Source organism: Macaca thibetana, chromosome 4 (genome assembly GCF_024542745.1).
Source record: "Macaca thibetana thibetana isolate TM-01 chromosome 4, ASM2454274v1, whole genome shotgun sequence".
NCBI lineage: Eukaryota > Metazoa > Chordata > Mammalia > Primates > Cercopithecidae > Macaca > Macaca thibetana.
The window spans coordinates 111,798,378-111,826,028 of record NC_065581.1 but is presented as its reverse complement, the minus strand read 5'-3'; the positions used below and the strand labels follow the sequence as shown (position 1 = coordinate 111,826,028).

Sequence of the window (27,651 nt, the reverse complement as noted above, 5' to 3'; positions counted from 1 at the left end):
GGCTGATCACTCGAGGCCAGTCATTCGAGACCAGCCTGGCCAACAAGGCAAAACATCGTCTCTACTCAAAATGCAAAAATCAGCCTGGCTTGGTGGCGCACGCCTGTAATCTCAGCTACTTAGGAGGCTGAGGCATGAGAAAGGCTTGAACTCGGGTAGTAGAGGTTGCAGTGAGCCAAGATCACACCACTGTGCTCCAGCCTGGGCAATAGAGGGAGACTGTTTCATAAAAGAAACAATAACAAAAGAATAAAATGCTGTTGAGCAAGCAAGTTTACATCTAGAGATTTTTCCAAAGAAATAAAATTATGTGCACTAAGATTTAGGTAAAGTGATATTCTTCACACCATTATTTGTAATAGGAGAAAATATAGAAATAACCAAAATGTTAAAAACAGGTCAATAATTAAATAAATCCTGATACATTCTTATGATAGGACACTGTGCAACCTCTAAGAAATCACAATGTAGGATAATGTTTAATAATACAGAATAAAGTTTGCACAACATGATTCAATTTAAAATGCCTGCATTAATAGTCTACATTATATAATGTGCTCTGAATTTTGTTTAAAAGACCTTTGTACATGATGTAAAGTATATGTTGAGGGTCATTTTTTTAAATGCATATGAATGTCCAATTGTTCTAGTACCATTTATTGAAAAGATAATTCTTTCTCCACCAAATTTTCTTTATATCTTTGTCAAAACAATTGACTGTATATGTCTGGGTCTATTTCTGACTGTGTTCCACTAGTTTATATGTTTATCCTTCAGCCTGTACCACACTGAAACCAGCTAGTATAAGTCCTCCAATTCTTTTTCATTTGTTATTTATTTATTTACTTACTTAATTATTTTAGGTACCAGAGCTGCCAGCAAAGTCCTCCAATTCTTTTTGAAAACTGTACTGGCTATTCTAGTAGGGCTTGTGGTTTTATGTATACATTTTTAAATTATCTTGTCAATTTCTACAAACCTTCTGTGGGCATTTTGATTGGGATTGTATTGATATAAAAAAGACCTCAATAACAAAAAAATCACCCAAATCGGCCAACTTGAATATTTAAAACGATAAACAGATTGCAAATAACATATCAAAATACGCTCAACATCAGTCATCAGGGATATACAAATTAAAAACAAAATGTGCCAATTCTTGGCACAATGCTTATGAGTTAGTCCTGCTCCACAGTGAGGAGTTAAAGACACACACACACACACACACACACACACACACACACAGAGAGAGAGATGGCTCTACACATCTAGTAGAATGTCAAACAAGCAAATAAACAAAAACATCACAATACCAAGTGTTGGAAATTACGTGGAGCAACTGGAAATCTTACAAATGACTGGTGTGAGTGCAAAATGGTGCAACTACTTTGAAAAATAATTTGGCAGGTTCTTATAAAGTTAAACATATATGTTGCTATACAATCCAGTCTCACTTTTAGATTATTTACCCAAATGAAATAAAAACTTACATACATGCAAAAATTTGAATGTGAATGTTTATAAACACTATTTATAATCATCCAAACTGGAAAGAACCCAATTGTCCATCACCTAGTAATTGAATAAACTGTAGTAAACCCATTCAGTGGAATATTCAGCTATAAAAAAATGAATGAACTTTTGACACACACAATGACATATGTTGTGCTAAATAAAAGAAGCCAGGTCACATTCTATGTGATTTTGTTTATAAATGATTCTAAGAAAAGACAAAACTATAGATGTGGAAAACTGATCCCTGGTTGCCAGGGGGGCTAAGGGCAAAGGGAAGAGATAAGGCCATTTTTTAGGTGGTAGAACTTTCATTGTGAAATTTAACAGTTACACAACTGTACAAGTTTGTCAAAACTGATAGCATTGCATATGGAAAAAAAGTAAATTTAAATGTGTTTAAATTATACCTTAATTACAAACAACTACAACAAAACAAAAAAAATACGAAATTAAAAGTTAAGGCTGTCATGGTAGCACTTCGTAACTGTTGACAACTCCTGCTTTAAGCATTGAATTCCATATGTAATTTTTTTTTTTTTTTTTTTTTTTTTGAGAAAGAGTCTCACTCTGTCTTCCAGCCTGGAATGCTGTGATGTGATCTCGGCTCACTGCAACCTACACCTCCAGGTTTCAAGTGATTCTCCTGCCTCGGCCTCCCGAGTAGCTGGCATTACAGGCACCCTCCACCATGCCCGGCTAATTTTTGTATTTTTAGTAGAGACGAGATTTCACTATGTTGGCCAGGAGGGTCTTAAACTCCTGACCTCAGGTGATTCGCCTGCCTTGGCCTCCCAAAGTGTTGGGATTACAGGCGTGAGCCACCGTGCCTGGCCTATAATTGTTATCTCAAAGCAACATTCTCAATAAAGTTCTGTAGAAATAAGTAAATTTTCAATGTTATGAAAGTGACACAGAATACCTAAAATGGTAAAATATATTTAACTACTGATCACATCAATGCAAAACAGGCAATGTCCCAATGTCACAAAATAAGTGGGAAGCTAAAAACAAGAACTGGGTGGGTTTTGACTTACTTTTCATGAATTAGTCTTTTGGTATCATCCCAGGTGACTGCTAAGCGGTTTATCTCCCTGTCAACTTCAGGTGCAAAAGCTACATCTTTCTGGGCAATTTGCTTGGCTTTGTCTTTCAACCAACATAGTTCATGCTCGTGAGAATTCAATTCATCTTCTAGCTGATTAAACACTCTTAACCTGTGAATTAAAATGTTATTTTCCTATGAATTTACTAAAAGTAGTAAACAAATTTCTTCTCCATAAGTATATGATGAGACCATAAAGCAGAAACCATAAAGTTTCTACTTATTTAGACAGTAGAAACTTTTAACACAGAAATTAAATTGATGTTTATCAATGGATGAAGGTACTTTTAAAGTTAATTTTGCAAAATAACTCAGACTGTACCTCAGAAAACATTGAAAGTCATTCTTAATACTCACCATCAACCTTCTGTTAAGTTTGTATTTTCTTTGTACTTTGCTTTGATGGTATAAGATTTTCAAAACTAAGGCTGATCTCATAGGCTAACTAGGTAAATACTTACTGTAAAATCATTGGTAAGAAATGTTTCTGGGTCATGAGGTTCAATCCATGTAAATAATAATGTTTAAGGATTATAGTTGTTTCATTCAATATCATATTAGCTTTATTGAGCTCTGCTATATATATATACACACACACATATATTATATATATATATTATATATATATAATTTAAATTACCTACCTTGTTGAAAAGATTACCATAAGGAAATGATCATTTTTGTCTCTAATCTATTAATATCAGAGCATTTATAAAAAAGTGGCCATATCACCAGCCACAGTGGCTCACGTTCATAATCTCAGCATTTTGGGATGCCAAGGTGGGAGAATTGCTTGAGACCAGGAATTCAAGACCAACCTGGGCAACACAGCAAGACCTTATTTCTACAAAAAAAAAAATAGTTTTTAAATTTAGCTGGGTGTGGTGGTACATGTGTATAGTCTCAGCTATGTGGGAGGCTGAGGCTGGAGGATCACTTGAGTCCAAAAGTTTGAGGCCACAGTGAACTGTGACTGCACCACTGCACTCTAGCCTGGGTGACAGAGCACGACCCTGTTTCAAAGAAAAAAAAAGTGGCCATATAGAGGCAGCTGTTGATTCTTCATTCTTACAGTTTGATATAGGTCTGCAGAGTTCACAAAATGAGTCCGCATGTTTTATCCCATTTAATTCCCAAAAGATGGTGGCTGGGGCACGTGTTCTCATTATCCCCACCTTACAAGAAGAGAAGAGGTTTTCCCAAGGTGGCACAGTGAAGCATTAGTATGACTGGAATTTAAATAAGTCCATTAATTCAATATAACATTTTCTGTACCCGATGTGTGACTTTGGTGAGTGCAGTGTTGTGGGTACTGATGTGGCTCTTTAGCCCAACCTGGGCTTTCTACTCTGGCAATTTTAGGATCTCCTGTCTGCTTGGCCTAAGAAGGCCATGCCACCCTGCAGCACCAATGATACTGCTGGCTTCCAGGGTGAGTGACACTAGGCACCTTATTCTGGAGGCTATTTTTTCTTCCCAAGTATCATTCCCTTTTGTAAATTTGCTAAACTAATGAGATAATCTATTGCCTATAAAGGGTATAATCTCAGGAGCCCAGTCCTAATATTGACTCCACTATCATCTGACTAAATCCTCAACTTAATGTTTGATTCTGGTTAAAAGCAAACAACAAGCAATGGTCTTGTCAGGAACAACATAATCTTTATCAATCATGAATACCTTGGCATGAATACATTTCAGTTGTTTCTTTGCCCACTGAAAAAAAAATGGAAGAGAAAGTGGCCCTGAAAACAGGAGTCAGAAGGTTCTATTAAGAAGAAAAAAAGATTGAAAAGAAGGCTACAGTTTTAAGAAAACAGTTACTTCTCAAATTTACTAAGGGAACTTATCTTTGACCTGTTTGTTTCTCAAATGGACTCACCTGACAAAAGCTCAGCTTTGGTTACTTAAACCCACTCCTCTGCCTCTCCATACCACTAAGCAAACAGTTAAATGTAGTTGTAGAGAATGACTCTGCCAAGCTGATTGGTTTCACTTTAAATGAACACAGAGCTCAAATGACAGCTCATCACCCTCCTAAGCTACCCTCTACAAGAGAACTGTTTCACACCATTTTCTCTCCTCCAACATCTGCCCTCTCCTCTGAACTGACGAGCTTGCATCAGTCTCTACCAAGAGGCTCTCAGCCACCAGGGAGGAATTCCCTCATACTTTTTACCACCAAAACTACTAGGATCACTCCCTTTCTCTTCTGCCTTCATTCTCGTTACAGAAGATGAGTCCTTTCTCCCCTCAGTAAAAAATTATTTAAAAATAGATAATGAGATCTATACATTCTTTGCTCATAAAAAGACTTTAGGGAAATCCTTAAGAAATCCAAAGAAATTTTAGTACTTCTCAAGTGTCAAATTAGTCATTAATCTTATCTTCAAACTGGTAAAAAAAAAAAAAAAAAAAAAAAAAATAGAAGTTGCTAAATATGGTACTGTAAACCAAAAAGTATCTGAGACAGGGTTAAGGACATGCCTGGAAGAAATAAATATGAAATCACAGAAACAGTCTGTGGTTTATACCTTTCTCCAAAGATGATTTTGAGGGCTTCAACACTTAAAGGGGAAAAATGGGCTGGAGGGGAAAGAGAGAGGAGAAGGTTAATCCGTGTGTTGCAAGAGAAAAGAAGCAGACAGGGAATAGTCAATTATGAATTCATCTCGTGCTCAGTAAATCAGCACTTTACCTAAGATAAGGTGAACATAGAGCAGCTACCTATGGAGATATTGAACCTTTTCTCTGTATCTATCTGTTTAGGAACAAAACGAAAGGCCGCTTCTTGCATGACTCAGCTCTCAGCTTAATTTCTTTCTTTTGGCAGAGTGAATTGGGGTCCTGAGTTTTTATTTTCCTTTCACGGTACTAATAAAGTTTTGCATAAAAGTTAATTCCAGAACAAATACAAAAGAAAAGAGACAAGTGGCAGTGACAGTTTCCTTTACCTCTGCTGAAGAGCTTGGCGGGTAGGTTCTTTCAGTCGCTCTTTGTCAGTCCTTTCTTCAATGTCCTCAATGCTTTTCAGAAGCTCCTCTTTCTGGTCTTGGAATGCTTTTTTCAACACTGCCAGGGCATCTGCCTCACTCTGCTTGGTTCCCAGAAGGTTCTGGATCCTTTCTACCTCTCCACAGAGCTGATCAGCCGTGGCTCTGCAGGAAGTCCTTTGCTCAGAGCTCCCACTTTTCAGATGGTATTGGGCTTTGGAAAGAATGCCATCGAGACTGACAGCAGCAGATTCTAATGCTTTAGCATCTTGAAGAGCATCATTGAGGTCCTTTTCTATCAAATCAGACTCGTTCTTATTCATACTGTTGGTTGCTTCCACCGTTTGCCTCAGCTGGTGGAGAATGCCGGACAGAGAGGCATGGCTCTGGAGGAATTCTGCCAAATGGGACAGGGCAAGCTGCCGCCTCTCCACAACCTGGCTGGCCTCCTCAAACAGCTGGAAGCAGTCCTCAGCCTTGCCCTGCAGGAGGTGGAGGTCCTCAGCACGGCCCAGAGAACCCAACTTTGCTAAGTGACCCTGCAGACTCTGCAATTCAACCTTTTTGCTCTCTACTTCTGCTGCGTGGTCCTGGAAGGGAAGAGAGAGTTATTGATTCCTCAGATACACTACAGTCCATGACAGAGGTATTCTACAGGGTTCGTGATGTGAAGACCTGTTTTAAGTGCCATGGATAGTATAGTACTTAAAGATCACCTACAGTGAATCTTAGAAAATTCACAAAATTTTCTGTTTTGCTGATCCACATATTTCACATAAAACACAACTCTGTTTTGGCACTATGTAATTAATTCTGTGAAAAAAATTTCTTTGTGGATAGAAATTGTTAGTTAAAAGAAATGAAAACATTGGAAGATTCTTAAAGATGCCTATATATATTTTACATTTTAATTTTAACATTTTAAAGATGCATATAGGTATATATTTATACACACATATTTGTATTTAGATATCTCATATTTTTAATATTTCAACTTTAAAAATTTTTAATTTTAAAAGATGCATGTATGTAAAAAATTTTAAATTTAAAAATTTAAAAATCTAAATGTTTAATTTTTTTAACTAAAAATTTCTGTTGACAAAAATCCATGAAGACATCTTTTTCCATTAAATTAGTTTCAAATCAGAGTTTTATTTTATGCAAGACTTCTGTATAGGAAGTTTGACTAGCTCACAATAAATCATGTTTAAAATCTAGCAGAAAATTGGCAATATTCTCAGGGGTTTCCATTAAATAGAAATTATCACCTATCTTAATCTTGACAACAATGACTTTAAGATCCCCCTGATTGACTACTAAACTTCAGATAGCTTACTTTTGACTACAGATCCCGACCTTTTTTTTTCTTAGAGTATTTACTTTAGAAAATTTGTAATTGTGAATTCATTCTCTGCCCCTTTGAGATGTAACTCTTCTTGAAGCTCTGGCCAGTTTTTCCACCTCTGGAATATTTTTCTGAAGGATGTGGGAGCCATCCCTTTGAAATGTAAACATCAGTGAAAATATCTGCTCTCTCTCAGTTTCTTTGGAGGGTAGAGCCTAAATTCACTGAGCACCTTCCTCCAAGATGTAAAAACTACCTCCTGTCCTGAAGGTAGAAGAAAGTTGCTTTTCCCTGACACAAAACCAAATAGTGAACCCAGCAAGGAGTGAACACTCAATAAATATGAAATACTCTGTTGTTAAATGTTGCTGTATGCTTACTATGTAGCTTATCTCCATTGTTTCAATGCTTTACAATCAATATCTGAATTTTCAAATGTTTTCTGGTGCTAGGATAGATATAATGTGTTGGGGACTCAGAAAATTACACCCTAAAATATGTCACTTTGGACTTTAAACTGAGAAAACCTGAGGAGCAGCAAATTCAAATAAGAGCTTTTCCTGATGCTCCTTTATCTGACTAAGGCAAGTTCCTCCAGAAGAAATATAATCATCAACCAGGGAAGAATAACTCACAGGAAAGTCCCTTAAGGTCTGGCATCTCACTCAGAGAGACTTTCAGCACAGGATGCCATCTGTAATTCTGAAGTATGCTACCTGAGAAACTTTTTCTGCATAATAAGACAGCCTTTGTTCATAGTGCATTTCCTCCCCTCACCCTCCCATAGCTTGTCCCTACTACCCTCCTGAAGCCCCAGCTCCTATTTCTTTCTGTATAACATAAAAACTTTAGTCATCTAGTTATTCTTAGAGCCTCATATTTTGTGGGACTCCCATACAATATGCACATAATAAATGTGTTTGCCATTTCTCCTGTTAATTGGTCTATTGTCAGTTCGTTTCATAGATTCAAATTAATTGAACCTTCAGAGGGCAGAAGAAAGATCTTTTCACCCCTCCATATGCATAATTTATAAAGAAGGGAAATAAACTTTACATCACTTTAAAGCTGAATAGTAATTCAGAAAAACTATATCCTTAAAGTATTTGAATTCAGTGTTAGTTTTCAGTATTGAAATGAAACAAACTGGGAAGCTTAAAAATGGACATTCTTGTCACTTTATCCTAGAAATCATTTGCTCCACTATGAAGAGAGAGTTTCTTAAGATGGTTGCCAATTTTATCTGAAGTGGCTTTATCTGCTTAATTTGTCTGCATAATTCATTGCCTTAACTCATATGCTCAATTATTAAAACATTTTCATATAAATAAAAAGTTAAATTCCCACCATTTAAACTTTTTTTAAATGTTGCGTCTCTTTTTAATTTGAGAACTCTCTTTTAGGAAAAAATTCTTCTTCAATCTTAAAAACAAAAAAACAAAAAAACACTTTACCTTGTGCCGAGTAAGAGCTACTTGATGGTCCATTATGCTAATCTCAGAAGTAGTTTGTAATTCACTGAGAAACAGCTTAATCCAGACAGAAAAGGAAAGCAGCAGCTCATCAAATTGCTGGTGTTCAGCAACAACAGACTGAAGAAAATTAATCCTACATAGACAAAGTATTAAAGTTAAAATGTCCCATAAGTAAACAGAAAGGATTAATGATATATTTTGGGAATTAAGCTAACCCAAGGGCAAAAGCAATGTTGTCATACATGAACACTCTATACCTCTTGATATTTTTTACTTCCAAAACTCTGCTTTACTCACAATCTTCCCTGTCTCAGTGAACATTGCCACCATCCACCCTGATGGCCCTATGAGGCACTCTTCATCTTTTCCTTTCTTTACAAGCACATCTAATCTATGGATACCCTCTGAGTATAACATGTGTTCCAAAATTGAATGAAATTCCTATAATTCTGATGCCTTAGTATATGTTATCAGTAATAATTATCATTATGTTAAATTGCTGTGTGCCACGGAAGTAACCAAATTTTTTAATCAATTGTGTCTTTAACCATGGCTGGCCTAAGACTTTTGTCATCCATAGATGATTATTGTTTTACTTTTATTCTTCTCAAAAAGTGGTTTATAGTCAGCTGCAGTTCAAAATTTGCTTTTTCTTTAAGGAAATTCATGGAAAGGACTCTTACAAGTATTCCAAAATACAGATTTCTGATAACTTTAAAGACTATGCTATTGGACTAAGAAAAAACTTCCATGGCTGGGTGCAGTGGCTCATGCCTGTAATCCCAACAATTTGGGAGGCCAAGGCAGGTGGATCACTTGAAGTCAGGAGTTTGAGACCAGCCTGGCCAACACAGCAAAACTCCATTTCTACTAAAAATACAAAAATTAGCCAGGTGTGCTGGTGCACACCCATAATCCCAGCTACTTAGGAGGCAGAGGCATGAGAATCGCTTGAACCCAGGAGGCAGAGGGTGCAGTGAGCTGAGATCGCACCACTGTACTCCAGTCTGGGTAAGAGAGTGAGACTCTTTCTCAAAAGAAAAAACTTCCAGGACTCTCATTAAAAAGCGGATACATTCAAGAGATTTGCTAACTCAACATTAAGTAGAACAAGAGTTAATTACATGGGACTGAACTAATAGAGGCCTGAAATACTTTTTTTAGTGGCGTTTTGTTTGAAACATTGCTGACTCTTTTTATGTTTTCTTTTCCAAAGTCAAGATAACTTTTTTTTCTTTGAATTGTCTATAGCTTACTTCAAATCGGGCAAACTACACTTCCGTGAGCAAAATTCGTAGCATATTTTTTCGCTCTATTTGATTTCTCCAGAAATCGGAAACTATTTGTGAGTATTCTTAATGTATGGTAATATAGTTATTTGTGTAAGTTCAATAAGAATATGTTTTGTAATAGGACACAATTGGAAACATTGGTTATTTTACCCAGGCTTTGACTGGAACGGCATATTTTCAGAGCTGATCAGACTGCTTTGAGGAATTGAGATTACTTTATAGAACCAATGAAAAGCCCTTTGGGAAGACTGGCTTTATACTTCTCTATGTGATGCCTTTATAAAGTTCCTGACCTGTGGTAGGTAAAGAACTTTACTTTCTGACAGGCCCAGGAATCTCAAGTTATATTGGGACCTTGAGAAGAAAGGAATTCACCCAATTCATGCGGATTATCTGCAGGCACAGATAAACCTTTGGTTTGGCTAACCTTGAGAGACTTTTGAAAGTCTATTCTGAGATTTCTCATGAAAAATGTACCAGCAAAGTCAATTTTTAAAAAGCCTGTATGGCCAATCACTAATCTTGCTGCACTTTATATGGATAATTAGGCCAAGTATAATAAGACTAAAATTTATCTTGCAAATAAGTTGGTCCTACTATGATTTGCCTTTGGTAGAAATTGGGGGCTGGAGAGAGAAAAAATATGTTTTTAAAAAACTATAGTATGCATGTTATTAGATTCTAGTTTTGTTTATTGTTTTTGAGTTTTTATTATTTTCCCACAATTTGGACTGAATCCTGAATCTTTCCTGGCTACAAGTTTCCAACTAAGGTTTTCCAAATCTTCCTTCTGTTTTCCTTATTTTATTTATTTATTTATTTATTTCATGGAGATGGAGTTTCGCTCTTATTGCCCAGGCTGCACTGCAATGGTGTGATCTTGGCTCACTGCAATCTCTGCCTTCCAGATTCAAGTGATTCTCCTGCCTCAGCCTCCTGCGTAGCTGGGATTACAGGCACCTGCCACCACACCTGGCTAATTTTTGTATTATTAGTAGAGACAGGGTTTCACCACATTGGCCAGGCTGGTATCAAACTCCTGACCTCAGATAATCCACCCGCCTCGGACTCCCAAAATGCTGGGATTACATGTGTGAGCCACCATGCTCAAAAACTGCTTTTCTTAAATCCCCACAAACTGAAGCTAGGCAGCTAAACTTTGTGAGAAATAACAGAAACTTGTAAGTAAACAACCTATGTGCCTGCTGGTATACTGACTTCTCAGAAAGTTCACTTGACCGTTCATCTGAACTGAACTACAATCCAGAAAAATCTGTTCAGATTACTACTGCAATCTGAAGATATTTCACAAACTCTAGAAAAACAAGTCTGTAGACTACTCTAGATATTAAACTTTGTTTTTCTTCTGTTTCCTTAGAAATGCTTCTTATTAAAGATCTGTTTGCCTGCATCATAGATAGAGGCCCAGTCCATTTGCAATGCCACCTTCTGGAATGGGACATAGCTATTTAACTGAACTGATCTATTCTCAGGACTAAGAGACTGACTAAAGAAGACATGGAACAACATATTTCAGTTTGCTTTTTTTTTCTGTTTATCTTAATTTGCTTTTCCACTCCTTTGTCTATCTCTATCAAATAACGTTTTTTTCTTTTTTTTTTAAATTGAGACCAAGTATCACTCTGTTACCCAGGCTTCAGTGCAGTGCTGTAATCACGGCTCCCTATAACTTCAAACTCCTGGGCTCAAGCAATCCTCCTGCCTCAGCTTTCTGAGCAGCTGAGACTACAGGTACATGCCACTATGCCTGGATACTTTTTAAAAAATTCCTTGTAGAGATGGAGTCTTGCTATGTTGCCCAGGCTGGTCTTGAACTCCCAGCCTCGAGCAATTCCCTCACCTTGCCCTCCCAAAACTCTGGGATTATGGGCATAAGCCATCGCACCCAACCTCTATCAAACAAACTTTAACACAAATCTCTTCAAAACTTTCCATTTAGCTTTTAAAATGTGAAAACGTTTTTTAAGTTTCAAAATGGGATCTGAAGGAAATAAAAATACTTGACTCCAAAATGTATTTCTTCAACAAATTCCGAAATGGCCCTGCAAAACTGTCTTTTACGGGGGGCAGGGGAGGGGGTAAACTTGCTTCTGTAGATCTGTAGAGAATCTGCACTAATGAGCTAGCCCTGCCTTTGTCCAGATCTAGGAAATATGAACTGAGAGTCAAACACCATGAAGACCTGAAAGAGACCTTTACCGTCTATTCTCTTTGAGGGCTGTACCTGTGAGGTTTCATTTACATTGCAAGTCCAGTTTTGCTAGCCAAGCCTCTTCCTTTCTCCCTCCAATAACCTGTATTACCATGAAAACCTGTTTTGGGCCATTTTCTGAGCTCACAATCTTTCTGTAACCTCAATATGGTATATATTTTGTATGTCAATGGAGGTTGGGTGTCCATTCTGAAGACTCCTGTGTGTATACATTAAATAAATTTAAATTCCTTTTCTATTAACCTGCCTCATGTCAGTGATTTTCTAACCTCCAGAGGGCCAAGGGCCTTGGCCCTGCAATCCCCCCACTCCTCCCTCCCTGCCAACACACACTATACATTGATTCTGTGCTCTTCCCTCCAGTTCCACTGCCGTCATCCTGGTCTAAACCTCTTCACATCTTGCCTGACCTTCAACAGCCTCCTAACTGGCTTCCTCCCTCCCACCTTTGCCTCCTTACAATATACTCTCTAGATAATAAGTAGACATGATTTCATGTAAACAGGGCATGCCCTGTCCTGCTTAAACACTAGGTGGTTTCCCATTGCACTTAAGAAGGCAAAACCCCAAACTCCTTACTGTGGTCTACAAGAAACCTCACATCTTCTACTTATCTGGTCTCATCTGACAGTTCTGCCTCACATTCCCACTGACCTCTCTGTCTCCCGATAAAATCAACTCATTACTGCCTTAGAGCTTTTGCCATTTTTGCTCCCTTTGCCTGTGTAGGTCTGCTTCCTGCACAGCCCACAGATCTTAATCAGATGTCATCTCCCCAGAGAGGCATTGTTTGACCCCAATTCTAAAGATACACCATCCTGCAGTCCCTGCCATGCTACCCTGTTTTGTTGTCTTCATAATCCTGAACAGTACCTTAAATCGTCTTGTTTGTTTACTTGTTTAGTTATGTATTTATTTTCCACCTAGCTCCTTCCTCCCCTCTCTCCACACATGGACGGTAACTGCCTTGCTTACTGCTGTATCCTCAGCACCTAAAAAGGTGCCTGGGATATCATCAGGGACCAATCAATGTGTGTGTAACAAATGAATTAGTTAATAAATAGTAGGCGATTGGAGATCAGAAACTAAATGTATTAAAAATAATACCTTAATCAAAACTAGTATTTATTAAAATGGTTTGTATCCAAAGTTCAACTTTTAAATCAGTTTTCACATTTTAATATTTACAAAATCTTCTACACATTATCCTTATATGCATGCATTATATTTTCAATGCTTTCACACATTGGTATCACTTTAAAAGTCCTTTACTTTCCCTCTAAGGGATAGGCAGAGGGCAGATATTGCTTTGTTTTACAGATAATTGCTCACCTTTCAAGAGGTGGCATCAAATCTTTCTGTAAATTTCTGAGCCCATTCAAATGTCCCTTTTTTTGATCCTGTAATATTTCGTGTTCACCCCTCATTATTCCCACACTAATCGGTAAATTATTTGGGGTTAGGTTTTATTTATTTTTATGGCTTTTGGTGTCTGATATGGTACCTTGTACGCAGCAGGCACCTGATATATATTTGTTGATTGACTGAATACAGGAATAAATAAATAATAGAATAAATATAAGCTCCATGAAAGCAAAGGATGAAACTATTTATTGTTGCGATTCTCAGCACATACAAGAGTATGCTACTCATTGTGGAAACTCAGGAAATATTTGCTGAATGAATGAATTTTTTAAAAGGGCGGAAAGGTTAAATGCCTAAGATCACACAGGTGATCAACATCAACTTAAAGAGAAAATTTGTTTTCTAGTATATTGGAAAGGGATAGATGCCAGTTGTTAATCACCTAGTTAATTAAGATTTAATCCAGTTTTTTCTTCCATTTATCAATAATTTCCCTTGCTGTCTCCAAAATATCTATACTAAAATGAAATGGACTAGCATATGTGTATAAAATGCCTCTGGTTGAGAAATGTCATGTGAGATAAAATTTTAGGTACCATTTTTTTTCCTATACAAAACAGCTTAAGCAATAAATAATACAGCATTAGCAATCCTACTCTCTTTAATCTATTTCAAATGATTTAATCACTTGCCCTTATTTTAGACTAAATTGTGAATTGGGATTCATCAGAAATGCTCAGTTTTGTGGATCTTGATTTTCAAAATAAAAGTTTTCTTCCCTTCTGTAGTTATCAGGTGAGTAGCCAAGTTAAATAAAAGTAAACAAAACTATGCTTTCTTAATTTACATGCTCATCATTTAAAAAAATTAACAATATTAGAAGATTTATCTTTTAGAACCAACCTTTTGTCAATTATCTGTGGTAAATCTCTCCATCTCTCATCCAACTGCTCCAAATGTAGTTTCACCATTTTCACATCATCTTTGGAGGCTATTGAGAACAATGATTCCTTTAATTGCAAAAGTTTGCTATAGAATGAGGCCTGGGATACAACTTCATTTTGCAGTGCCTGAAAAATACAAGACATTACAGATCTCATCCCAACAGGACTGAAAAGTAAGGACCATGTGACACAGGGGGCTGTTGTCCAAAGGATTTGCATTCTTGCGAAATGTAAGTCATCGGGGCCAGGCTGAAGAGAGTTTTTATTACTTGATTTAGAAATGGATCCACTTAACCTTTAATGGAATTTGGTTCATCCACTTAACCTTTAATGGAATTTGGTTCCATTCCATTAAAGGTGAAGTGGATCCATTTCTAAATCAAGTAATACAATGCGACTAGAACCTGAATAAGTTTTCTGGAGTCTGAGTTATAAGTTAGGCAAATCTAGAAGCTGTAGAATTTCTTTCACAACTAAGAGACTGAGTAGGCAAAGAGAATCAAAGAAAAATTATTGCTGGAGAGACTCAGTGCACGGCTAACAATAAGAGAGATGCAATTCTAGCCTGGGACATGTTCTCCCTCTCTATTTAGAGACCAGATTAGGCCAAACTGGAGAACTTAGGGGCTCTTCATTTTGCTTTTAAGCAACAGAACTCCTTCATTTTAAAACATAATCAGGTAATGAATCTCTTAGGTGCTGTGAGGTGCATAAAAGTTGTGTCTCCTACCTAACAAGAGATAAAATATAAACACTCCAATAGATAGTTAATAATAATAAAAAAAGATGTTAAGCGAAATGATAGGTATGGCACAGCAGATAGTAAGTAGATGCTTGTCAAAATGCTCTCCTTCCCTTCCTAGTGAGGCCACATATGTGATACAAGCAAGATTGCTAAAGGGATTAGAGGAAGGAGTGCACAGCCTGTGGATGACAGATAAGATCATAAAGCAGAACTGCAACTTACGCTGGGTACAAAGCAAAGAAACAGCGCAGGATGCAGAGCCAGGAGGTGGGAATGCACAAGTCAGGTCCAGCCCACGAGGTGAGGCCACCTTACTTGATGCAATGTCAGGATGCAGGAGTAACAGAGTCTGTAGTCCTCTCAGTCATATGGCACTCAGTTTCCACGTGGAGATGTGCAACAACAGTTTGACATGCCCACTTAGATTTATGTCAATTTCCTCATTTATAAGGAAAAGACCTGTGATGTCCCCTCTGGGAACACCCCGTGTGTATTTGAAAGAAGACAGGAACCAGATTGCAGATCAGGATTGCCCTTTATGCTCAGGGCAAGAAACAGTCATTACAGGTTTCTGAGAAGGGACTTTGTGGAAGATGAGTGCAGAAATCAGTGTTTAATAAACCAGAAAGGCAGAAGAACCAGAAGAATGGAGTACCCCCCAAGTCAAGGAAGGAGAACATTTAAAGGTGGGGCAACAGATTCCGATGCTACAGACACTGGTGACAGAGTTTTCAGAGACGCAATTACAAGAGGCAAAAGAATGTAGCTTCCTCCTAAACATCTTATAATAGTTGATGGGAGGAATTTGGAGTATAAATCTGTAATAAAATAAATCTCTTTTGAGACGCAATTTTGACTGTTGAATTTTCCAGCATAGATAGCATCATTTGAAGCAAGTTATTAATCTCTAGAAATCAGTAACATTGCCTTTAGCTTCAATTATACTCAAAGATTTTCTTTCTTTGAGTTTAAATAATTGACTTCCTCAAGTATGAAATAAACTTTGTCATTGTACTTATTACCTACATTTGTGCTCATTCATTTTTTTGTCTTCCAGGAGAATAATCATTACCGCAACTTCTTTCTACATTCTATTACTTATTTCTTTAAAAGAACACCATTTATTGCCCAAAATTCATATAATTACAAGAGTAAAGAGATTATATCTATTTCCAGCCTCAGAAATTATGAACTGATAGCCAACCTCTTTCATCTATATTCCCACCCAACCTTTCCTCAACTCCTTTAGCCAAAGCATGTTATTCAGATGCCAGACATTACATTACAGGATTTTCTAACACATCACGGAAATTGATCATCACAAAGTTCTCATTGTCAGTTTCTCTCCCTTTCAGGTCATGGTTGCTTTCTTCTTTTTGGAACACCCTAATGTCAAATGATGCTTCGGGAATCACAAAACGAAAGCAAGAAGGGAGATACACGTTTATTTATTTCATTATTTTATTTTTTTAAATAATGTAACTGTAACAAAAAGCATTTTATTTTTCCTTCCTCACACTTCCTTGAACTTGCCTGGATTAACTGAAGTTCACCTTCCACTTTGACTCTGTCTGCAGAAATGTCCATTTCTGGGGAACTGGCTATAGCTTCACCCCGCTCTAACCAGGTCAAAAAGGATGATAGTTCTTTCTCTAGCCTAAAGGAAGTAGAGAACAGAAACAAATTCATTGAAAATTGTCATACTAGGAGATTAAACCTTTCTGAAGTTGGAGGGTCCAACACAAACCATAGCAAATACAGTCTCAGTTATCTCAGTCTTAGATGTGTCAGCACAAAAATCACTCCGTTCGTTTTCATGTGCGTCCCTGCATTCACGTTTATATTGGATAATATGTAAAGATCCATATACATCCTCTCCACTCTCAGGAATCTTTGCCTTATAACAAAGATCAAGAGTTTCCTACAGTAGACACACAAGTTCATGTGTTTTGCATGTAGGATAATTATTCCCCATCACATATAGAACTGCTAATCTAGAATTTCCTATTTAATAGTGGCAGCAACTCAAGGAAAAATGCTGCTCACCTCTGCCAGTGGGCCAGCAGATTCTCCAGTGCAGTCTGTCTCTCCTTCGCCCTCCGTAGGGTGTTCTCATATTGGTGCTGTAGAGCCGCAGCCTCCTGAACACAGGAGTCTCTGTTCACAACCTTCCTGGCACTGGCTGAGAAGGTGGTGATCAGGCTGCTCAGTGACTCCAGGGCCTGGCAGAGATCCTAAGAAGAGTGTGAGAAGAATACAATGAAAGCAAAAGAGCCAATGAGGCCTGCATCTTTCTTTGACACCCATCATTGCAAAATGTTTTCTCTCAGTCATAATAGACAAGAATGGTACTAAGAATGGGTACAAATATACAGTTGATAGAAGAAATAAGACTTAGTGTTCAATACATTAGCAGGGGACTATAGCTAGAAAATAGTCTGAATGTTTCTTGCATAAATAAAACACAAATATTTTAGGTGATGAAGGTCCCAATTCCACTGATTTTACTTTTACAAATTATATGAATGTATTAAATTATCACATGTGCACCCCCCAAAACACATAAAAGTTAAATATATATATATATATATATATATATTTTTTTTTTTTTTTTGAGACGGAGTCTGGCTCTGTCGCGCAGGCTGGAGTGCAGTGGCCGGATCTCAGCTCACTGCAAGCTCCGCCTCCCGGGTTTACGCCATTCTCCTGCCTCAGCCTCCGGAGTAGCTGGGACCACAGGCGCCCGCCCGCCACCTCGCCCGGCTAGTTTTTTGTATTTTTTAGTAGAGACGGGGTTTCACCGTGTTAGCCAGGATGGTCTCGATCTCCTGACCTCGTGATCCGCCCGTCTCGGCCTCCCAAAGTGCTGGGATTACAAGCTTGAGCCACCGCGCCCGGCCAAGTTAAATATATTTTTAAAAGGTCTGTGCCCATGATTTGCAGCAAGACAGAGTGAAAATGAGAAGAAAGTGACTTCATAAATACAGAAATAAAAAATGAAAATGGAGACACTTCTCCAAACAAGAATGCGCTGCTATTTATCTGAAAACTTTCAACTTTCCCTTAACAATTTAGATAACTTGTGAAGATTATTAGTGACTTTATGCTAAATATGTATTTAAACAATTTAGATAACTTGTAAAGATTATTAGTGACTTTATGCTAGATCTGTATTTAAAAACTATTCTTAACTCATGAAACCCACATGTAACATGCTATAAACACTACAAAAAATACATATAAAAAGAGTTATGGCTGAAGAAGCTGCTATCTCAATAGTAATAATAATAATAATAGCTACACAGTGCCTCAGAATGTGGCAGGCCCTGCATTACCTGCTTCCCATGCATTGACTCATTCCATCTTCCTGAGAACCCTAAGAGGTATGTTTTTTCATTACCTTCATTTTACAGATTAGAAAATCAAGACACAGAAAAACAACTTGCTTTAGGAAATCTAAATATTGGAAAAATAGAATATTAGTCTCTTTGGTCCTCCATTATTAACTTAGTTGTCTATAAAAATAATTTCATCACACTGAATTCTCCTACTTTTCCTCATTTTTTGTATAAAGAAATTACAAATAAGTAACACAGATGTGTATTCTCATTATAAATATTTAAACAATAGAAATCTCACTCCCCCTTCCAGAAGTGCCTTTGTCAATGGTTTGTTTTCTATTACGTACACCTTTACAAATGTTTGCACACATGAACGTGCGATAGGAATCATATTCGTATTTTTGTTTATTAATTAACATATGGTAGTATTTCTTTGTGAATAATTCTCCCCTTTTGTTCCTCCCCCTAAATTCTGCCAGAGCCATCTGTTTGTTGCCTTGCAGAAGATTCACAATGATGACAAAAGCCATTTGTTGGAAACTGGTCAGTGAGGATATATTCCTTAAACATCTGAGTACAGTGGGTTAAAATCTGAAGACAGCTATACATACATATTTTTTCCTTGCACACGTACTTTTTTATAATGCTGGCAAGAGGTAACAGGGTTTATTAAAGCTAAGCTCTAAAAATGTTACTCATTCTAATTAAAAGAGAGAAATACATTTGAAATGAATACTCCTTTAATATGCATCTTTAATGAAAATTTATTCACATCCTTACCTGTCTTGTATTATATAAGGTGAATACATTAAATCTATATACTTACTCCACTCATATAAACATTTTTCCAATTTCAATTCTCTTAAAAAGTTTACTGTATTTTCTTTTCAAGTGGGAATTGTCAAAATTTAAGTTGGTAAATAGTAGAAATGTTGAAGCATACTCTTACCATATGTTCTTGAAGAACTTTGTATGTTTCTGTAGCTGAAGAACATATTTTAATTGGAACAGCAAGTTTATCTTCAAATTCAGACACAGATTGCTGGATCTAAAACATGGGTGCAATATAAAAATAACAGTGGGAAAAACACATAGCCAGGCAAAAAAATGTTACTGAGAAAATGGCGTATCTACCTTTTATGGATAACTTTTAATGTAATTATAAAATGCATGCATTCTTTAAACATCTAAAATCAATGTGTCTCATTATTTGAAAGGAAAATAACTGTCTTAATGACTAACTGAACACAATGTGTAACATTCTCACATGCCACTAAAAAAGGTGCCATATAAATAATTATAAATTTACTCATCATTGACACCTTGTTAGATGATTGACAAAGTATGTCTTTTTCTTATTCCACTATTTGTAAAGTATTTATTGCATTTACCACAAATACAATGTGAAATATGTAAACTTAAGTATAGGTGAACCAATTCTTACCTTTCTAAGGTTCTCTTCAAACTTTTGCTGCTGAGATAAATGTCCCAAGATTGTTCCTTCCAGACACTGTGCATGCTCTCGAAGCTCTTCCCAGTATCTTCTTATTTGTGTCAACTTGGCTTTAATTCGAGCAGATTCTCCAGTGGTAACAAATTGAGCAAAAGACTGCGCTTCTTCTTCTAATCCTACAATGCTGCTAAGCTTACTTTCTATTTCCTGAATTGTGACCTAATAGTTAAAACAAGAAAAATGACAATGTAGGCTGAGCAAGCTTGCCTTCCTGAAATGATACAATTATCTGCAAAGAGGGAATATTTCCTTAACTGATATTTGAAGACTTGGATGGTTAGAGCGCAGCTATGAGTAAACACCATGTGCTTGGGGAGATGAGACATGCCGAAAATGTCTGCAAAATACAGTGATGGGGGTTGGGGGTGTGCTTGCTGGATAGAGAATAAGGAGAAATAGCTACTCTTGCTTGCAGTGAAGTAAGCAAGGAGATGTCTCTGGGACACTTACAGTATCTCTGAAGGTACAGAGAATTATCTGTTTATGTTATAAATTAGGCGTTTTAATTAACTGAGCTGGGAAAGCACTGTGTTTCAGTAACCCATTAGAATGCTAAATATTGACATTCATTTATTTTTCTAAAATGTAGTTGAGTATTTTATATGTTACTAAAAGGTTTAATAACTGCACACCTACCTAAAAGCAATTTTCCTTTTTCAAACTTGTCATCTATTCTTGATGCCAGTGGTTTCCAAAGCTAGAATGCATTAGGACCATCTGGTCCCTATTCTCCAGGATTCAGACTTACTAAGTCTAAGGTGGGGCTCAAGAATTTTCATTTCTAACAAATCCCCATGTGATGCTGAGGCTGCTGATTGAGGGACTTCATTGCTATGTACTTGACAGGGAAAAGCCCACATACTGTCATTTCAATTTATTTCAACTGGGGGAAGAAAGGACATTTTACATCTTAGCCAACACCTGAAAAATACTGGTAACTATTAAGGAAATGTGTGCATGTGCACATGTGTTTTATGTGTGTCTGTGGAGTGTCTCTCACAAACATAGAAGCTTGTTTGTATATAAGAAGATGAAAATTATTTCTCTGAGAAAAAGTGCCAAATTATTCAATCAAAATACATAAAAAATTCAGCCAAGTCTCAGTTTCAGATAATTTAAATAGAAAATACTATTATCCTAGAGAAAAATAAAGTTTTGACTTCTGTCTAGATGAGACACCATAGTCGGAAATAATTTCTCTCTAGCTGAGACAATCAGAAATAATTTACATACGATTAAATGTTGGATACGCATCACGTATTTTTATTTTTCATATGAATGAATGAAGTGGTGTATCTCATCAATATTTGTTATTTGAGCATTAATACAGGCTTTCTTTGTTTTGCTGTTTTTTAAGATTATATTTTTTAGAAAAATTAATCATAAATTTAAAAAATATAGGTTGTCTATAAAGCACTAATAATTGTTCTAGTTGCTTATAACACATCGGTGAAACAAACTTAGTTAAGAACAGAGCTCTTAGTTATTAGAGTAATACTTGCCATCAACAAATTCATATATACAAATCACTCAATCATATTGTTGGATTGTGGTAAAAATAAACCTATTCAAGAGAAGAAGATGGAAGATGAACCCAGCATATGTTCTTATCATTTATCAATTATAAGTTAGGAATAAGACATCAGTCATTTGAAATGGCATGTAGTAATGAACAAAAATGGGCTTAGTGTATTTGTCTTCCAACAAGGCAAATGCTTCATTACTTTTAATCCTAAGATCGTTTTAAAGGGAAAACACTATCACAAGTGTTACTATATTTTAAACATTTCCTGTAACGTAGTCTTCTGTTTGGAAATAAAACATGAACCTAATAGACCAATTTCCACAGGACAGTGTATTCCACTGTAACTTTGCTTATTTCTAGCAAATATCTTTTCCCTGGTGTTCATATTCACTTATATATTTTAGATAGTTTAAAAAGTGCCTTATTGGATGTATTGAAATGTATTTCTAGTCTGATAAAATAAAAATAGACGAGTGAATACATATTTTAAGAAAATATGTAATCTTTTTTTCTGGAGAACAACAAAGACATGACATTAGATAGTTGATACATTCCAGAAGTTCTGGAACAATGGTGGAAATAATAGTAAATGAGTTATAGAAAGAGTAAATATGTTGAAAAATGTGTGTTAATTTTCAAAAGGGGACATTTTTGAGACAAAACTATTTAAATGTGTTATTTTTTCTTAGAATTTAGTGAAAATGATTAAATAACAACTTTTAAAAACGATTTGAACAATTAAAAATATTTAATGAATATTTTTCCATGGCCTCACATCTATTTTTCCTGGTATACCAAAGAAGACATAGCAGACTGTGTATATGACACTCCACGTATGCTTGATTGCTAAAGATGTGTGAGAAGCAAGGATGATCTGCACAGTGGGTAAGCTTATCTGAGCAACATTGCACCCTCCCACCCTCCACATGGTAATGACTTGTTCTGAGTCACAGTGTGAAATGTTCCCTCACCTTGGTATTTATTTCACTATATTTAATTGAATGAAATAGCGGAGGGTTTTCCCATTCCAAAAAAAAAAAGCTGAGGTAGAAAAAGTGGCTGAATTTTGAAAATGTGTGGTATAAAACTGTACCAAAGAAAGAGAAATAAACACTCCAAGCTCATTTCTTTAAGCCCGTTTTTCTTCTTGAATTGTCTGAATGAAGTGGTCAATGATAATCTATCCATCTGGTCATTTTAGAGCTGGGAGAGCTAAGGAATCAGAGGACCTCTGTCCATGCCCCAAGGTCATACATGAAAACACAACCATGGAGTAGAATTGCTTCACTTAAGAAAGATGCTTTTCAAACTCCTCCTTGTGATTGGTGTGGGTAAGTACCACTAATACTTGAGCTAGACATTGGAAATGGGATTTTAGAGTTGTACAGGATGAATACATTTCATGTTGTATAACGAATCGGCAGAGCATTCTATTGAGCTTAATTCAAAATCAAGGAAAAGAATTAATGTAACCATAAAAATATTTTAATGATATTTCACACAATATTAACTTTGAATGCACAAGTCAGACAATGTTAATACATAATTCCAACTATAAAGTGTTGCCCAGTATCAATTCAGACCTCTTAGTTTGGTAATCTGTGTGAATTGAATTTTGATAGTTCACATTGCAATGAAAGTCTTTTCCTGGGACCGAACAGCATTTGATGAAATGTAAGAAAGTAGTTCTTAAAAGCTAGACATGGATTATAAATATAACGTGTGAGCAGGTCACCTTAATTTGGCTGATTTGCATGTCCATGGCAGATGACGAAGTTTCCAAGGCATTGAGCTCTTTTTCTTTCTCAGTTATCCAGACGGACAGAGTCTCAAAATTACTGCCAAAATGATCCCACTTGGTTTTCACCATTTCCATGGTTTTAATACTAAAATTAACCAAATTAAGTAAATAAAACTCAGTATTTTAATAGAGAACAACAACACATTTTCCTTGAAATCACTAGGTGAAAAGATAATGAAGACATTTGTGACCATTTCAAAGTTGAAACTATTCGAGCTAAAAAAAATTTGCACATTTGTTCTGAGTAGTTGATCAGGTTTTCCTATCTTCTCTGAGAATGAACATTTAATGAGGCAGTATCTATACTTTGAGTGAAACTGCACTTTGAACAAAATATTGCTGGGGTCAAAGGGGTTTGAATCCAGGTATAATCTAATTAAACCCTGCATGTGACCAGTAGTTGCCAGGACTTATTTTTATAAACTACACCAGAGGAGATTTCAGTGTACACAGCTTTTCAATAGTCCTATTTCCAAAGACATGTTCTTCTTACACTTAAAGGAGAGACACTACAGTGATGCTTTCTATGGAAAGACCTTTATAAACAGCATCTTATCAACTGAGACAGAGTTCGTGATCTCAATCCCATGCTGCTGGGCAAGAACTGTTTCTATTATCAGAGCTAACCCTGGGATGTATAATCTTTGTGATGTCAGCCATTTTCATAAATGTCTTATGGTCTTGATTCCAAAAGACGTTTATAAATTCTTGTATATGAGCACCCTAACTACTTTTACACAACTTAGGTTTTATTTGTATCAAATCTAGTGAACAAAATTTCAACTATAGATTTCTAATTTGTATTAGCTATGCATGTATAACTAGGTGACTGGCTTTCAGTTTAGAAAAAGACTAAGAAACTAACAGTATATAATTGAACTGGTAAGTCCTTGGGTTAAAAACAAAAAGTGAAAGAATATCCCTGTTTACCAAAAGGCACTTGAAGACATCAAGAAAAATACAATGGCATTATTGATTGTCAAGTTAAATAATATTGCAGTCTCAAATTTATACCCTGGATGTGCCTAATGCTGTCAGCAGTACAGGTAATGCAAGCTGTGCTATATTGCAACTTTTTAAATTAAATAAAGGTTAAAATGGCTATTCTTAATAGAAGTAGCTTCCCTTCAAATCAACTCTAAGTTTTACTATTTCCATAACCTGACAGAGAATATTTAATGTAATATAAAGTCCTCAAAATATCAAGTCATAATTTGTTTTAAATAAAATATGTATCAAATTTTAAAGTTTAGGCAAATGTAAAATGTTAATTTTAAGCTGTTAATAGTATTAAAAATACATTTTACATTTTAAAATCCACCTTAGAAATGATGGCCTGTCTCTTAATAATAATATGCTATTGTGTATCATTGATTTGCCACAAATGTAATTTAAAATGTATTTAAATTACATTTAAAATAGAAATGTTTAGCCATATTGTTTTGAATGATACTGGCTGTATCCTCATATATTTTTCCCCTCCAAACTTTTTTGTATAGATTGTGTATATAACAGGATATCAATAGGCCAAGCAGTTATTTCTTTTCAGATAAACAAACAGTAAAAGTTTAAAAATAAAATTGATTTTTAAAGTTAATTTCTGGGAAGATCATATAAGTCAGGATAACTTGAATACCGAGGCACTGTAAACAAGCTCCAGGAGCTTCTTCAGGTTGGAGACATATGGTCTATATGATGCGTATTTAGACCTGGAATCTACACTAACAAAATATCTCCTTTTCACTCTAACTGGTGACAGCAGAATAATGTAGTAAAAAAATTATTTTAAATATTAGTTCTTTTTCAAGATTCCCTCTACAATGTACAAAGGCCACAGAATAGAATAGATATGGCTTTCTCAAGAACATGATCAGTTTAAGATGCAAAACCCACATCCTTTATGTTTTTGGGGCTCTGTTAGAGATATTGGTTTCTGCGTTAGTGATACTTTCTTTTGAACTGTGAGTTGTTTCCTCAAAACATGCTGAAATACACAGACACTTTGAGATTTGAAAAGAATGTTTTGAATACAAGGTACAGGAAAGATTGTATGAAACTTTATCTCAGAGAAGAAAGTTTAGGACTTGTCAATCACATACTCTTCTTCAAGCGTGTCTTCTAATTTTTTGACTTGTTCTTTGATTGACTTGGCCTGCTGTTGAAGCAGCTGCTTATTTTGGGGCCCAAGTGGTATCTCTGAAGCTTCCTTTACAAGGTTCTCAGCCTGGACTGCAATATTTTCTGTCCGTTTAGAGAACTCCTAGAAAAGATATTATGATCATTAGGTAAGCACTTTATATTATTTATCTCTGCCCTCAAATAAAGTGCACATGTTGTATACAGAACAGATGGGTGGATGAAGAGATAGATTCATACATGTATGGATCTTTTATTGTTCTCAACAATACAGCTGACTTATTTCCATATGGCAAAAAGACACTTTGCTAACACTTTTTTATTTTATTTCATTTTTTTGAAATAGAGTCTTGCTCTTTTGCCCATGCTGGAATGCAGTGGTGCAATCATGGCTCACTGCAGCTTTCAATTCCTGGGTTCATATGATTTTCCTACCTCAGCCTCCTGAGTAGCTGGGACCACAGGCAGGCACTACTGCACCTGACTAATTTTCTGATTTTTGTAGAGATGAAGTCTCACTATGTTGCCCAGGCTGATCTTGAACTCCTGGGCTCAAGTGATCCTCCAGTCTTGACCTCCCAAAATGCTGGGATCACAGGTGGGCGCCACCATGCCTGGCTAACTTTTTAATTTTATATACACAACCAGCTGTTTACCTTCATAGTTATCCAATAATACTCACAAAAATTGTTTCTCCTTTGTTTTCTGGTTTTGTCTCATTGTTTAGAATTCTTAGATCCATTATAATAATTAATTTATTCACAAATATGTTTACTTATTACAGGCCGGTTCACAAAATCAATAGTGATTGATCATAGAGATAACAGATTTCTAGGCGAATGAACAGAAATATTTATTTATTAAATATAATATCTTAGTCAAAACAGACTATCAATGGTCTTTGGCCAGGCAGGATGGCTCACGCCTTTAACTCCAGTATTTTGGGAGGCTGAGGCAGGAGGATCACTTGAGGCCACGAGTTTGAGACTAGCCTTGGCAAAATGGCAAGACCTCCATCTCTAGGGGAAAAAAAAAAGTGACCAGACATGATGGTGCACGCCTGTAGTCCTGGCTACTCATGAGGCTGAGGTGAGAGGAGATAGAGGCTGCAGTGAGCAGGCACAATGGCACCACTACATTCCAGCCCAAGCAACAGAGCAAGACTTTGTCTCAAAAAAAAAAAAAAAAAAAAAAAAAAAAGAGAGAGAGGCAGAGAGAAAGAGAGAGAGAAAGTAGCCAAGCCATTTTGTTAACTAGTTCTCTGAAAAGAGATATAATCTAATCTTAGTGCTGTTAAATCTTATTACATACATGTGTATCACATGATGGAAAGAAAATTTAAGTTTTGAATCAGTCAAGCCTGGGCTAGAATCCAGGATCACTAGTTGTTTGACTTTGGTGAATTATTTTCAGGCTCTTTCATGTAAAATGCAGATGATAATGCTTTTCTTAGAAGGTTACTATTAGCATTCTACTTGCAATCTCACTTTTAAAGTGCCTAGCACTCTGGGAGATACTGATCATTGGTTTTGGCAGATACTGATTATTGTTTTTTATGTCTCTCATACAAACTTGAGGACAAAATGATTTATTAAGCCCATATACTTATTTTCAATAATACTGAACTATTTTAATTGGAAAGTTGATTTAGTATGTATGTGGCCGGTAAATATTAGATGTTACTTGAATTTTGTCAAGTAAATATATTGAATACTGAATTAGAAAAGGTAAACACAGTAATAACTTAAGTGAAGAAAATGTACTTGGTATCTCACTTCTTCTCATGTAAGAGAATCTCACAGGAGGTTTCAATTTTGATCAACTCCCTTCTCCTAAATATAATGTAGAAATATAAGTATTTTTCCGAAGTCAGCTTTTCAGTAAGAGTATCTCCTAGAATTATTACATAATACCATATAATATAGAGTTACTAAATAATACTATTATATCTTCATGTTTAAAAGACAATGTTCTCATAGAAATATCATGAGCTCAGCCAACAAACATCAGTGTTGGCCGAGATTGTGCCACTGCACTCCAGCCTAGGTGAAAGAGTGAGACTCTGTCTCAAAAAAGAAAAAGAAAAAATCAATGTTACTTCACAGAACTACGTTGCAATTTAAAAGAATAAAAATGAATGAGTACAGCTTCCTTATGGCAAAGAGATTTATAGTACAATAAAATATGGTAGTTGCTAATGTCACAACATTGAATTCTTTGGTTAAAAGCATTCACTGTTACTATACTTGACAGTCATTGTAGATTCAATTGTGAAGATTACAAATCATCACATGATCTCTTAGAATCCCATGAATATAATCAGAAG

At 36.1% G+C, this 27,651-nt stretch overlaps 1 protein-coding gene across 18 annotated transcripts in view; it reads right to left on the bottom strand.

Moving 5' to 3' along the window:
* The window catches only part of SYNE1 (spectrin repeat containing nuclear envelope protein 1), a 530,910-nt gene that overhangs the window by 296,362 nt on the left and 206,897 nt on the right, over positions 1 to 27,651 (bottom strand). For all 18 annotated transcript variants that reach the window (XM_050786838.1, XM_050786854.1, XM_050786847.1 and 15 more), the window contains 10 exons: positions 25,289 to 25,449; positions 23,124 to 23,274; positions 19,795 to 20,022; positions 19,300 to 19,398; positions 17,056 to 17,243; positions 16,543 to 16,666; positions 14,224 to 14,390; positions 8,410 to 8,563; positions 5,572 to 6,200; positions 2,550 to 2,729 (listed from right to left, as the gene is read on the bottom strand). In XM_050786838.1, the coding sequence (XP_050642795.1) occupies positions 2,550 to 2,729; positions 5,572 to 6,200; positions 8,410 to 8,563; positions 14,224 to 14,390; positions 16,543 to 16,666; positions 17,056 to 17,243; positions 19,300 to 19,398; positions 19,795 to 20,022; positions 23,124 to 23,274; positions 25,289 to 25,449 (2,081 nt within the window). The remainder of the gene's footprint in view (positions 1 to 2,549; positions 2,730 to 5,571; positions 6,201 to 8,409; positions 8,564 to 14,223; positions 14,391 to 16,542; positions 16,667 to 17,055; positions 17,244 to 19,299; positions 19,399 to 19,794; positions 20,023 to 23,123; positions 23,275 to 25,288; positions 25,450 to 27,651) is intronic.